This window comes from Gymnoscopelus braueri, assembly GCF_963280865.1.
Source record: "Gymnoscopelus braueri genome assembly, contig: SCAFFOLD_227, whole genome shotgun sequence".
In the NCBI taxonomy this organism is placed as follows: Eukaryota; Metazoa; Chordata; class Actinopteri; order Myctophiformes; family Myctophidae; genus Gymnoscopelus; species Gymnoscopelus braueri.
Genome location: NW_027660572.1, coordinates 25001 through 36771, shown reverse-complemented (window position 1 = coordinate 36771; position 11771 = coordinate 25001). Strand labels below are relative to the sequence as shown.

General features: G+C 42.5%; 1 protein-coding gene across 1 annotated transcript; it reads left to right on the top strand.

The window, feature by feature from the left end:
* The first annotated feature begins 298 nt into the window (after positions 1 to 298).
* LOC308081431 (uncharacterized protein) lies at positions 299 to 7757 on the top strand. The gene is made up of 6 exons (XM_080457800.1): positions 299 to 394; positions 4635 to 4896; positions 5471 to 5509; positions 6483 to 6521; positions 7056 to 7200; positions 7572 to 7757. Exons 1-6 carry the CDS (start codon positions 368 to 370, stop codon positions 7645 to 7647), a joined length of 588 nt encoding a protein of 195 aa, XP_080313926.1. The 5' UTR covers positions 299 to 367; the 3' UTR covers positions 7648 to 7757.
* The last annotated feature ends 4014 nt before the right edge of the window (positions 7758 to 11771 follow it).

The window sequence follows — 11771 nt, the reverse complement described above, 5'->3', positions numbered from 1 at the left end:
GGGATGATGGGTGTTGGGGTGAAGTGGGGAAGAATGGAAGTCAGAATGGATGTCAGCACCTTGCCAAGTCAACAAGTGCATGATGACATGTTGTGAAATGCTGCAAGTGAAGAGGAAGTACAGCACATCTTTGATTCATTCATAAATAACAAATAGACAGACAGACAGACAGACAGACAGACAGACAGACAGACAGACAGACAGACAGACAGAGAGGGAGGGAGGGAGACAGGGAGGGAGAGAGAGACAGAAAGGAAGAGCAAGAAGAGAGAGAGAGACAGGGAGACAGGGAGAGAGAGAGAGAGAGAGAGAGAGAGAGAGAGAGAGAGACGCTGTGTCTTCAGAGTTCATTCGGTCGTTCGGTTCCATGAGGATCAACGAGGAGGAAGTCACGGTGCGTAGCCTAACTATTCTAATTCACTTTCATACATTAGAGTGTGTTTTGTTTATTGTGCTCCGGTAATGGACGCCGAGAGTTGAGTCAGTCTAGTATGAATGATATGAAGCAAGATAGCTAATAATGTGGCCATCATGTTGTGCTGCAGCCTGTAGGAGCCTACACTGTACAGTGCCTACAAGTCATTGTAGTGGTAAATGTATAATATTTGCCTCTGAGATGTAGTGGAGTCACTGGAGTAGAAAGTAATGACATTTGGAAATACTCCGGTAAAGAAAACTAAAAAACTAAAAACTGTACGTTACTTTACACCACTGACCGCAGAAGTGTGTATGCGTGCGTGCGCCGTGTGCGCTATGCCGCTATTCTCATTTCTCGCACCGGTCGCACGTAATATTATTATCCCCGTTTGGCACCTCAGCCTCCACGATAGCGTAGAGACGAGGTCCCGCTTCGTAGGGAGCCGGCAGAGTGCGACACCGGCGAATGGTGGCCAATATTTTGGATTCTTACCCCTTTTCCGCACATCGTATCCAAAAAGTAAAGTTCTTCCCCCCTGCTCTCAAATGTTTGACATTTTAGCGGTAAAGAAAATGTAAGTGAATGCAACCTTAAAGGGGTAGTTCACCCCCAAAATAACTTTTTTTCTATTGATTACTCACCCCATGGAGCCTTGAATTCATGGATATCTTTTTGTTTTTGTCGCATTCCTTCCTTTATTATTTGATTATAATAAATTTAGCCCCATTGATTCCGGTAGGAGACACAAATGCATTTGTGTCTCCTACCGGAATCAATGGGGCTAAATTTGTTCTAATCAAATTATTGGCTTAGGAATGTGACAAAAACAAAAAAATATCTATGAATTCAAGGCTCCATGGGGTGAGTAATCAATAGAAAAAAAGTTATTTTGGGGGTGAACTACCCCTTTAACGGGAGTAGCCTAGTACTGCGCATGCGGACGGGGGTTGACTGGCCACAGACTGACTAAATAAGTGATTTAAACGCTTGTTTCAACCCGTCGCTTACATTTTCTTGACCGCTAAAATGTCAAACATCTGAGAGCAGGGGGGACGACCTTTACTTTTTGGATACGATGTGCGGAAAAAAAATAAAACATCAACAATATTGGCCGGTGTCGCACTCTGCCGGCACCCTACGCTGTGGAACCTCATCTCGGAGCGGAGGGAGAGGTTCCGTGTATAGTGTAATATGTACTACTACTGTAACACGTGGGAACGACAATTACGCACACCGACGACACCGTGGGCGTGGGCTGGGCACACCACACAAAATAATGTAGCAGCAAGACTGTCTCAACCGTTATGAACATTAGTATACGGGTCAGGGTGGACATATATTGTATGGCGGTACGTTGCATCATATCATGCACGTTGTGTGTGTGTGTGGGGGGGGCGGGGGGGGGCTTATGTGTACATACACCCTTCGCGGTTTGCGCAGTAATGAATTACAGTAGGCCTATGTACAGTCAGAATGAGAGTCAGAATGGATGTCAACAAGTGCAAGATGACATGTTGTGGATGTTGCGAGTTAAGAGGAAGTACTGTACATCTGTTATTCATTCATAAATAGCTGTTGACACTTGACAGACAGGCAGGCAGGCAGGCAGACAGACAGACAGACAGACAGACAGACAGACAGACAGACAGACAGACAGACAGACAGACAGACAGACAGACAGACAGACAGACAGACAGGCAGGCAGGCAGACAGGCAGGCAGGCAGACAAGCAGGCAGGCAGGCAGGCAGGCAGGCAGGCAGACAGACAGACAGACAGACAGACAGACAGACAGACAGACAGAAAGAGAGAAAGAGGGAGGAGAGAGAGAAAGAAAGGAGAGAGAGAGAGACAAAGAGAGAGAGAGAGAGAGAAAGAAAGAGAGAGAGCTATTCTCCATCCATAGATGGAGAATAGCCTTCTATATACTTAAATCTCTTTTTAAAACACATTTTTACCCCTTTTCCGCACATCGTATCCAAAAAGTTAAGTTCTTCCCCCCTGCTCTCAAATGTTTGACATTTTAGCGGTAAAGAAAATGTAAGTGAAGGGTTCAAACAAGCGTTTATCACTAATAATCACTTTTTTACTCAGCCTGTGCCGTGTTTTCCCAATGCAACCTTAAAGGGGTAGTTCACCCCCAAAATAACTTGTTTTCTATTGATTACTCACCCCATGGAGCCTTGAATTCATGGATATCTTTTTGTTTTTGTCGCATTCCTTCCTTTATTATTTGATTATAATAAATTTAGCCCCATTGATTCCGGTAGGAGACACAAATGCATTTGTGTCTCCTACCGGAATCAATGGGGCTAAATTTGTTCTAATCAAATTATTGGCTTAGGAATGTGACAAAAACAAAAAAATATCTATGAATTCAAGGCTCCATGGGGTGAGTAATCAATAGAAAAAAAGTTATTTTGGGGGTGAACTACCCCTTTAACGGGAGTAGCCTAGTACTGCGCATGCGGACGGGGGTTGACTGGCCACAGACTGACTAAATAAGTGATTTAAACGCTTGTTTCAACCCGTCGCTTACATTTTCTTGACCGCTAAAATGTCAAACATCTGAGAGCAGGGGGGACGACCTTTACTTTTTGGATACGATGTGCGGAAAAAAAATAAAACATCAACAATATTGGCCGGTGTCGCACTCTGCCGGCACCCTACGCTGTGGAACCTCATCTCGGAGCGGAGGGAGAGGTTCCGTGTATAGTGTAATATGTACTACTACTGTAACACGTGGGAACGACAATTACGCACACCGACGACACCGTGGGCGTGGGCTGGGCACACCACACAAAATAATATAGCAGCAAGACTGTCTCAACCGTTATGAACATTAGTATACGGGTCAGGGTGGACATATATTGTATGGCGGTACGTTGCATCATATCATGCACGTTGTGTGTGTGTGTGTGGGGGGCGGGGGGGGGCTTATGTGTACATACACCCTTCGCGGTTTGCGCAGTAATGAATTACAGTAGTATGTACAGTCAGAATGAGAGTCAGAATGGATGTCAACAAGTGCATGATGACATGTTGTGGATGTTGCGAGTTAAGAGGAAGTACTGTACATCTGTTATTCATTCATAAATAGCTGTTGACACTTGACAGACAGGCAGGCAGGCAGGCAGACAGACAGACAGACAGACAGGCAGGCAGGCAGGCAGGCAGGCAGACAGGCAGGCAGGCAGGCAGACAAGCAGGCAGGCAGGCAGGCAGGCAGACAGACAGACAGACAAACACCCCCACAGCCTCATGCCTTGTCATAACCACAAGCAATTCCAAAACCATTATTATCATCAAGTTAAATAAATATAAATAAAAGGTTGTATTATATGGCCCTCTTTTTGTTTGGGGGGGGGGGGGGGCAAGTACCCAGAAAACCCCCAGAGAGACCTGCTTGAATGGTGACTCATCATCAGTCACAAGACGTTGCTGCAGATCGGTGCTGTCGGTGGAGAGGCTCTTTGTTTGTACCACAGCCAGCGTGGTTGCAGGAAGTTGTGCAATGCCATGTATTATGTTCACTGACAGTACAGAAGCAGATGAAAGAACTGCACACTGTACAACCCTGAGTGTTATCCTGACAGTGTGCAAATGGAACATTTTACACTCTCAGTTAAATCATGGTTCGTTGCTTGTTGAACAATTATCGAACCCCTCTCTAACGTCTAACCACAAGACCACTGAGCTGGTACAAGAAAGCGTGGACAATACAGACACTATATAGAGCAATCTCATACTGAGATTGTTGTCAGCCTAGTGCTATAAGTTCTGTGGTATACTTCAAAAGGGGGTTGGCGCCCCAGCCCGTTTCTTCCGTGAGTAAGACACAGGCCCAACAAATCCACGGTGAGGCCTTTAGGAGGGTCATTCAAACAAAGCCGCAAGTGGAGGCCACCGACAGAGCCTAGTCCCTTCACGTGCCAGAGCCTCCCCCAGTCCCGGCAGAGTATTCCGGAGAAGCGGACTGAGTGGCCCTGTCTTTCCCTAAGAGGACTGACCGTGGGTAGATACTGAGACGTAAGTCAGGGCTTGATCAACCTCGGCTGGGTCACCTGATCGAGGGTGTATGCTGTTGCGAGACCCGAAACACCCGATGACTCCAGGCTACAACACTGATGATACGTCCCAGGCGCATCCATGTGATGTTTTCTTTATAGAAAGCATTCAAAAATATGAATGAATAATCTTCACCTTTCTCTTACACAGATGAACCGTTGCTTCAATACCACCGACCCACACTCTGTGAATGTGACCCACATCTACAATGGCCTGGTGGATACAGGCTCCCTGTGGAGAGGAGAACCATCTGACGTCATGGTGTGTTCCAACACCAGTCCTCCTACCTCATCTGGCTGCCTACCATGTATTCTGAACCAGACTGTCCATGTGATCTGTAAGGACATCCCGGAGAAGGTGAAGCTGGTGATGGAGGCAGTGGGTGAACACATCATTGACAACATTAAAGCTGGTGAGTCTAAAGGTTGAGTGACAGCAAAGGAAATGGACAGAAATGACATTCCACTGTGACACTGTGATACAGTTAGCAGAGAATAAGTGTTTTATTAGAGAATAAGTGTTTTATTAGAGAATAAGTGTTTTATTATCTATCTAGGTGATATCTGAGTGATATGTGGCTCACATAGATCAAGTATTTGCTTTTGAAAACTTAAACGAATATTTTGTGTTGAAAATCTGTCCCCAGCTAAATGATTGATAGTTGGGAACCAAATGGACCCTCACGGGTCTGTCACCGTTAAATTAACAGAGGAATTTACAGTTTAGATTGGGGCCCGGAGATAAAAATGTTATCTGGTCTGGTCTGGTCGTCTAAATGAAAACGGTTGAGAATCACTGGTCTAGTAGTAATAATAGTGGTACAGATAGTATCATTATTAGCAACAATAGCAGTACCATCTTTAGCAGTAGTAGTGGTAGTAATAGTAACAGTATGGTTGTACTATTTAGTACAGACAGATACAGTATATAATATAGATTATGCTGGTTAATGAAGTACTGACCTTTATTCCTGGTGATCATTACAGACCACAGATGTCCAACCTTCCTTGAACCCGGTTTCTCTGGTGAGTACCAGTAATTATAAGCATTATATCAGCAGTATCACCAGCAGTACTTTTATAGCAAAACTAATTTCAGCCGCTTGTATCCCCAATCTTATTCTTTCGGTCATGACCCACACTTCATGACCATAGGTGAGAGTAGGAAGATCGCTCGGTATATTGAGAGCTTTGCCTTCTGGCTCAGCTCTCTTTTCGTCACAACAGTAATGGTTGTACTACTTGTTTTTGTCCGGACATAAATGTAGTTTGAAGCCCCCTATGGGGTTAGAAAAGTCCATCTGTCCTTGAATTATTCATTTGTACTGTCAAATTAATAGTTGGTGCTCATTTAATTGCTTGTTTTATATGGAGTATAAGTATTGAGCTGCACTGTTTGTGTTAACAGTGTTGGGACAGGATTTTGACAGTGGTTCTCAAATGTATTTGTAATTTCAAGGACCCCCATAACTCTGAGAGTGTAGAAATGGAACCAAATGGACCCATAAGAGGTTCATTTGGTTACATTTGTACACTCTAAAGGTCCTTACACACCGGGGCGATTTTTTTCATGCGAATAATACGTTTTTTTAAAAAACCTTATAAAGTCAATGCAAGCTTCCACACCAGTTTCGCGGAGCGAAAAAAGCGTCTTTTAATTATTAGGAACGAGTCCGAATTTTGCGTATATTCGCATATCCGCCAGTGTGTAACCGCCTTCAGAGTTGCAGACCTGTAAGGGCCCAATTGGAACCCGATCAAGGAACCCTGGACCCCACTTTGAGAACCACTGAATTGAGACAAGACTGAGTGAGACACAGTAATAAGACGTAGAATGTCCAATCCACGCGGTGACATCTCTGTCCATTCATGGATCATATCAGATGTTCCACAAATGTTTGGACAAAAAACCACAACCTTTATAAAGTGTGTTGTAATACAACATAAACATGTGTTTTGTCCAGCTTCTTGTACACAAATGATTTCTTGTATTTTTCAGGCCCAGAGGTACAGACAGACCGACATGTTGAAGAAACAAGTGGGTGACAAATGACTGTACAATGTATTTATTCTAGAGTACTAGCTTATATACTGTCTATACTACTAGTACTATTACTAGTAATGCTAATATTATCACTACTATTACTAACACTACTATAGTTCTTTTAAATCAAAGCTAAAGACATTTCTGTCTTGATTGACTGCTGAAATTTGACTTCTGACCTTTTTTCTTATGCTGCTGAGTAAAAAGGAGAAGTTTGAAGTAAGAGATGTGTAGTGTTTGTTCATTAAAGTATACAAATGTGGCGTGTGTGTGTGTGTGTGTGTGTGTGTGTGTGTGTGTGTGTGTGTGTGTGTGTGTGTGTGTGTGTGTGTGTGTGTGTGTGTGTGTGTGTGTGTGTGTGTGTGTGTGTGTGTGTGTGTGTACTTGTGTATCGTATCATTGAGTGGTAAAAATCACTGATCTATAAAAGATGATCATGGAGCTGTAAGGAGGATGGATGACTGAACCTCTGATCTTCATCTTTCACTTCTCTCTTCCCTCCTCTTCATCTGTCATTCTATCTCTCAGGGGGAGAGTTTCCCTGGTGGGGTGGTCTTATCATCGCCCTCAGCATCATCATCATCATCAGTGTCCTGGTTCATAAGAGACGAAGCATTCTGGAGTTTGGCAGCAGATTCTGCAGACGTGCAAATCCAGCTGACACCAAGGACAGGTACATTACATTTACATTACAGTACAGTCATTTAGCAGACGCCTTTATCCAAAGCGACTTACAGTAAGTGCATTCAACATACAGCAGGTAGGGAAGGAAACTACTAGCACCAGAAGTCTTAAGTGCATTCTCTTCTAAAATAAGCAACTAAGAGTATAAGGTAAAAGTGCAATATATCAGCTACCTACTTTCTTAAACAGATGAGACGAATAGGAAAATCAAATGAGCATTCAGGTACAGAATGATTCATGTTTGAATTCATGTCAACTTACCTCAGTGTCCCTTTTTTTGTAAATGGTTGAATTCTTATACATTTCATTACAATATCTCTCTCCTTTTTTATCTCTAATATCTTTCTAACTTCTGTCCAGGTCTATGAATGGAGTCTCTGTGGACAAACCTCAAGGTCTGGAGGTGGTTGATGGAACATCTACCTCACTCTTGTAGCCTCACCTTCCAGCTGCACTTCTTTTGTCTCTCGTTGCATCAATGCTTGTAGACAACTGCTGCGTGCGTGTGTGTGTGTGTGTGTGTGTGTGTGTGTGTGTGTGTGTGTGTGTGTGTGTGTGTGTGTGTGTGAGAAAGACTGTATTTTTATATTGTTACTGTATAGCAGGCAACAAATGATGCTCAGTGAAATGCTTGTCATACTTCTTCAAACAATGGCGTTTTTATTCTGTAAATACTAATAGCCAACCTACAAGGTTACAACGCATTATATCCGCGGATGGCCATTTTTACGTGCAACGCTGTCGTGCTACGTGCATGAATTAGCTAATCCTTTTGACTTGACGTTCCAGAGGGTTGTCTGCACCTTGCTGAGGGTTTGGATATGTCTTCACTTTCTATCTTCAGATCCAAATTACAGACCAAAATATGTGAAAGCTGTGACAATCAACATGACTTAGCACTGAACCCGACATACCTCATAGTCATAGCAGGCAGGTGATCTCACTCAGCTTTCATTATTTATTTATTTAATAATGTATTAATTAATTTATGCATTTATTTATTCTCGTTTTTTCTCCCAATTTGTTCATCATGCCAAGTCCCAATTTACCACACATATATGCTGTCCCTGTCCCATACACCATGGGTTCCCAAACTCTTCAGCCCGCGACCCCAAAATAATGCGGCCATTGACTTGCGACCCCACCTATCCGTGGAGGTAATTTATGCCCATAAACTTGCACGTTCGGTGCGCATTTGTAATGTATTTTACTATGACTTTTGACTGTAGGCCTACTACTTGTACTGTTAATAATCTTGTTAATATAGAATTCAAAAAGATCTTTTTTATTTATTTATTTATTTTACCCAAAATAATTTTGCGACCCCAGCGTCAGTGTCCTGCGACCCCAAGTGGGAACCCCAACTTTGGGAACCCCAGCCTTACACCAGTGCCACCCGTGTGATGGCCCCAACAAGTTTACAGTTCAAAAAATTGTTTGACGGACACATGCACGCCAATGCACATAATCAAGTAGGTAACGTTCGGTAGTATCATCAACGCTAGGTTGGGGGTTTTCCAGAGGAAAACAATGACAGCATCATGAGCACACAGAGCTTTTCACATCCATCATAATGTTGCCTGTTTTTAGCCCTTTCTTCTAGGCTGCTATTAAGTGTTGTCTGTATCCTGATTACTTTGAACTAGAGGTCACCATTCATGTCCCTCTCCTAGAGCGCCAGCACCAGTTAGATCAAATCAAGGAAGAGAGAGTGTCATTTCATAGTGACTTAAACAGTTATTTTAGATTATTATCAGGAGTTGTATCAGTGTCTTAATCCCCCAACACATGGTGCTCAGTTTATACACACATTACTCAAAGGACCACAATGGAAATAAGCTCTCAAGGGTTTTTGTGTTTGATCCTTATGACAGATATACAAATATATCGTCTCTGTCTGGTGGAATCCTCATTATGTCCAAAACTGTTACTTTCCAGGATTCAAATTCAAAAATAGCAAAAGTAGCAGATCTACAAGCTCGAAATGCGTTTCGAGCTTGTAGATCTGCTACTTTTGATACTTTTGTGTGACGCTGTAGTATGATCAAGTAGGGCGTTAATTTACGGAAAAAAACACAACCAGTTAGAATGTGGAGATAAGAGGCCCAACAGCAACGATATGGTCATGTATGTGCACGTTCTGTCAATAGAAAACATCAAAATAATGGTCTTAATGCTTGGTGTAAAGCACTTTGAATTGCCTTGTTGTTGAAATGTGCTATAGAAATAAACATGCATTTCCTTACCTAATGGTAATGTTTTACTTCTACACTATAATGTTAACACGTAAGAAGAAATGATAATCAAATGGACAGGAGCAGAACTCCCCATACCTCATATTTGGATCCTTTTAGAGATAAACTGATATGTTTTCAGGGTGCTTGTTGAATGTTTCATCTGCTGTCTGGTTGTATAGTCTATTCCCAGTGGTGTAAAGTAACTAAGTACATTTACTCAAGTACTGTACTTAAGTACAATTTTATGGTATTTTTACAATTTGCAATACTTTTACTTCTACTCCACTACATCTCAGAGGCAAATATTATAGTACTCTTACTCCACTACAATTATTTGAAAACTTTAGTTACTAGTTACTTTGCAGATATAAATGATTATATTATAAAACACACATTAACCACTTTAGCCCTATTTTATACATAGGCTATTTGAAAATAGCCGATCTACAAGCTCACAACGCGTCGCAACGTTGTTTTCAAACATTTTAGTACTTTTACTTTTGGTACTTTAAGTGTATTTTGAAGACAATTCTTTTGTACTTTTACTCAAGTAACATTTTGAACACAGGCCTTTTACTTTATCCTTAGGGACCATGAACTATCAACCCCGTTATATTTGTTTCCCTGTAAATTAATTGTAATTTGTGGATTCAAATAAAGAATTAAAATGTGTGTGTGTGCGTGCGTGCGTGTGTGCAGGCGTAAGTGCATGTGTGTGTGTGTGTGTGTGTTTTAATGATCTATATTTGCATTCATAGAGGACCTCAGCGGTGTGGAAAAGTAACACCAGCTATATTTGCCGAGTTGGGAGTGAGAATGATTGTTCTGGTTTAGTTTAAAGGTAGGGTAAGTAATATGTTTTTGTGTTAAAATAAGTGTTCAATATTATGATAGTACTCATTGCTATAGAGTGTTTGTTCAGTAACAGGAGTCTCCATGTCTCTCCAGCTCTTTGGTAAACAGAAAACACATTTTCAGTTCAGGATATCAATTTTATCCGCCACCCCATTCCCATACCACAACAACCCCCCACCCCTCGCTGGTTTAAATGTATGAAGAACCCAAAGCCCGGATGCATTTTAAAACTTGTTCAAAGTGTTTTATGAATTAATGTGTCTTTGTCACCTTTCATTTGTTGTTTAATTTGTAGATTATACCAATACATTCTTTATAGCTTCTTCCTCTCATGTGAATTGGCTGGTATTTTCACACACACGCGCACACACACACACACACACACACACACACACACACACACACACACACACACACACACACACACACACACACACAGCCTTGAGCTCAGATAATGCTTGGGATATGTTGTGTTTGCAGAAGAGATTAGTGCTAGCTTTGTGAACGGAAGACACAGGTGTGGAAGTTAGCCGTTAACAAGATGGCGGGCGGGGTAAACTCGACACAAATACAAAGCTGGAAGTGACTGGAAAAGGCCACCAGAGAGAAACAAAAAGTCCCTGAATAATGACTAGAAGTGCTCAAACACACGCACGCACGCACGCATGATTGGCTTGTATCAAATGCAGACCAAATAAATATCACTGTTTAAGAGTTCAGTCTTTTACTGTCTGTGTGGAAAACAATTGTATTCATAAATAATTTGGACCTTATTCCCTCAGGGGGAAATTCAGCTTCAGCTTCCCCAAGCTGAGGGCTGCTCATGTGATCATAGTGAGTGCTCCGGGGCGAGCGTTTTTTTTTTTTTACACCTCCTCAAGCTGGGGCCGGGCATCGAACCTGGGAGCTTCTGTTTACCAAGCGGCCTCTCTCTACCCATGTAGAATGGACAGTTAACTCAAGTGCCCAGTAGTATCAGGTATTGAACTCCTCCTCAGGGTGAACCAGACCAAAGTGGTTTGAACCGGGTGACTTCCTCATGGCAGTAGACTGTAGACATCCTGTTTGTTTATGTGTTGTTACAGTCTTTGCCATGGAGACAGTACATTCAAAGAGATGCCAGGACCAAAGAAAAATCATTAATTGCTCTTTTATTATGCCGACACACAGACACACACGCGCACACAGACACACACGCGCGCACACACACACACACACACACACACACACACACACACACACACACACACACACACACACACACACACACACACACACACACACACACACACACACACGCACGCACGCACGCACTAAAAACACACACACACACACACACACACACACACACACACACACACACACACACACACACACACACACACACACACACACACACACACACACACGCACACACACAGGTTTGTATTACTATTTATACTTGTGAGGACATCAAGTTTTAGGATGG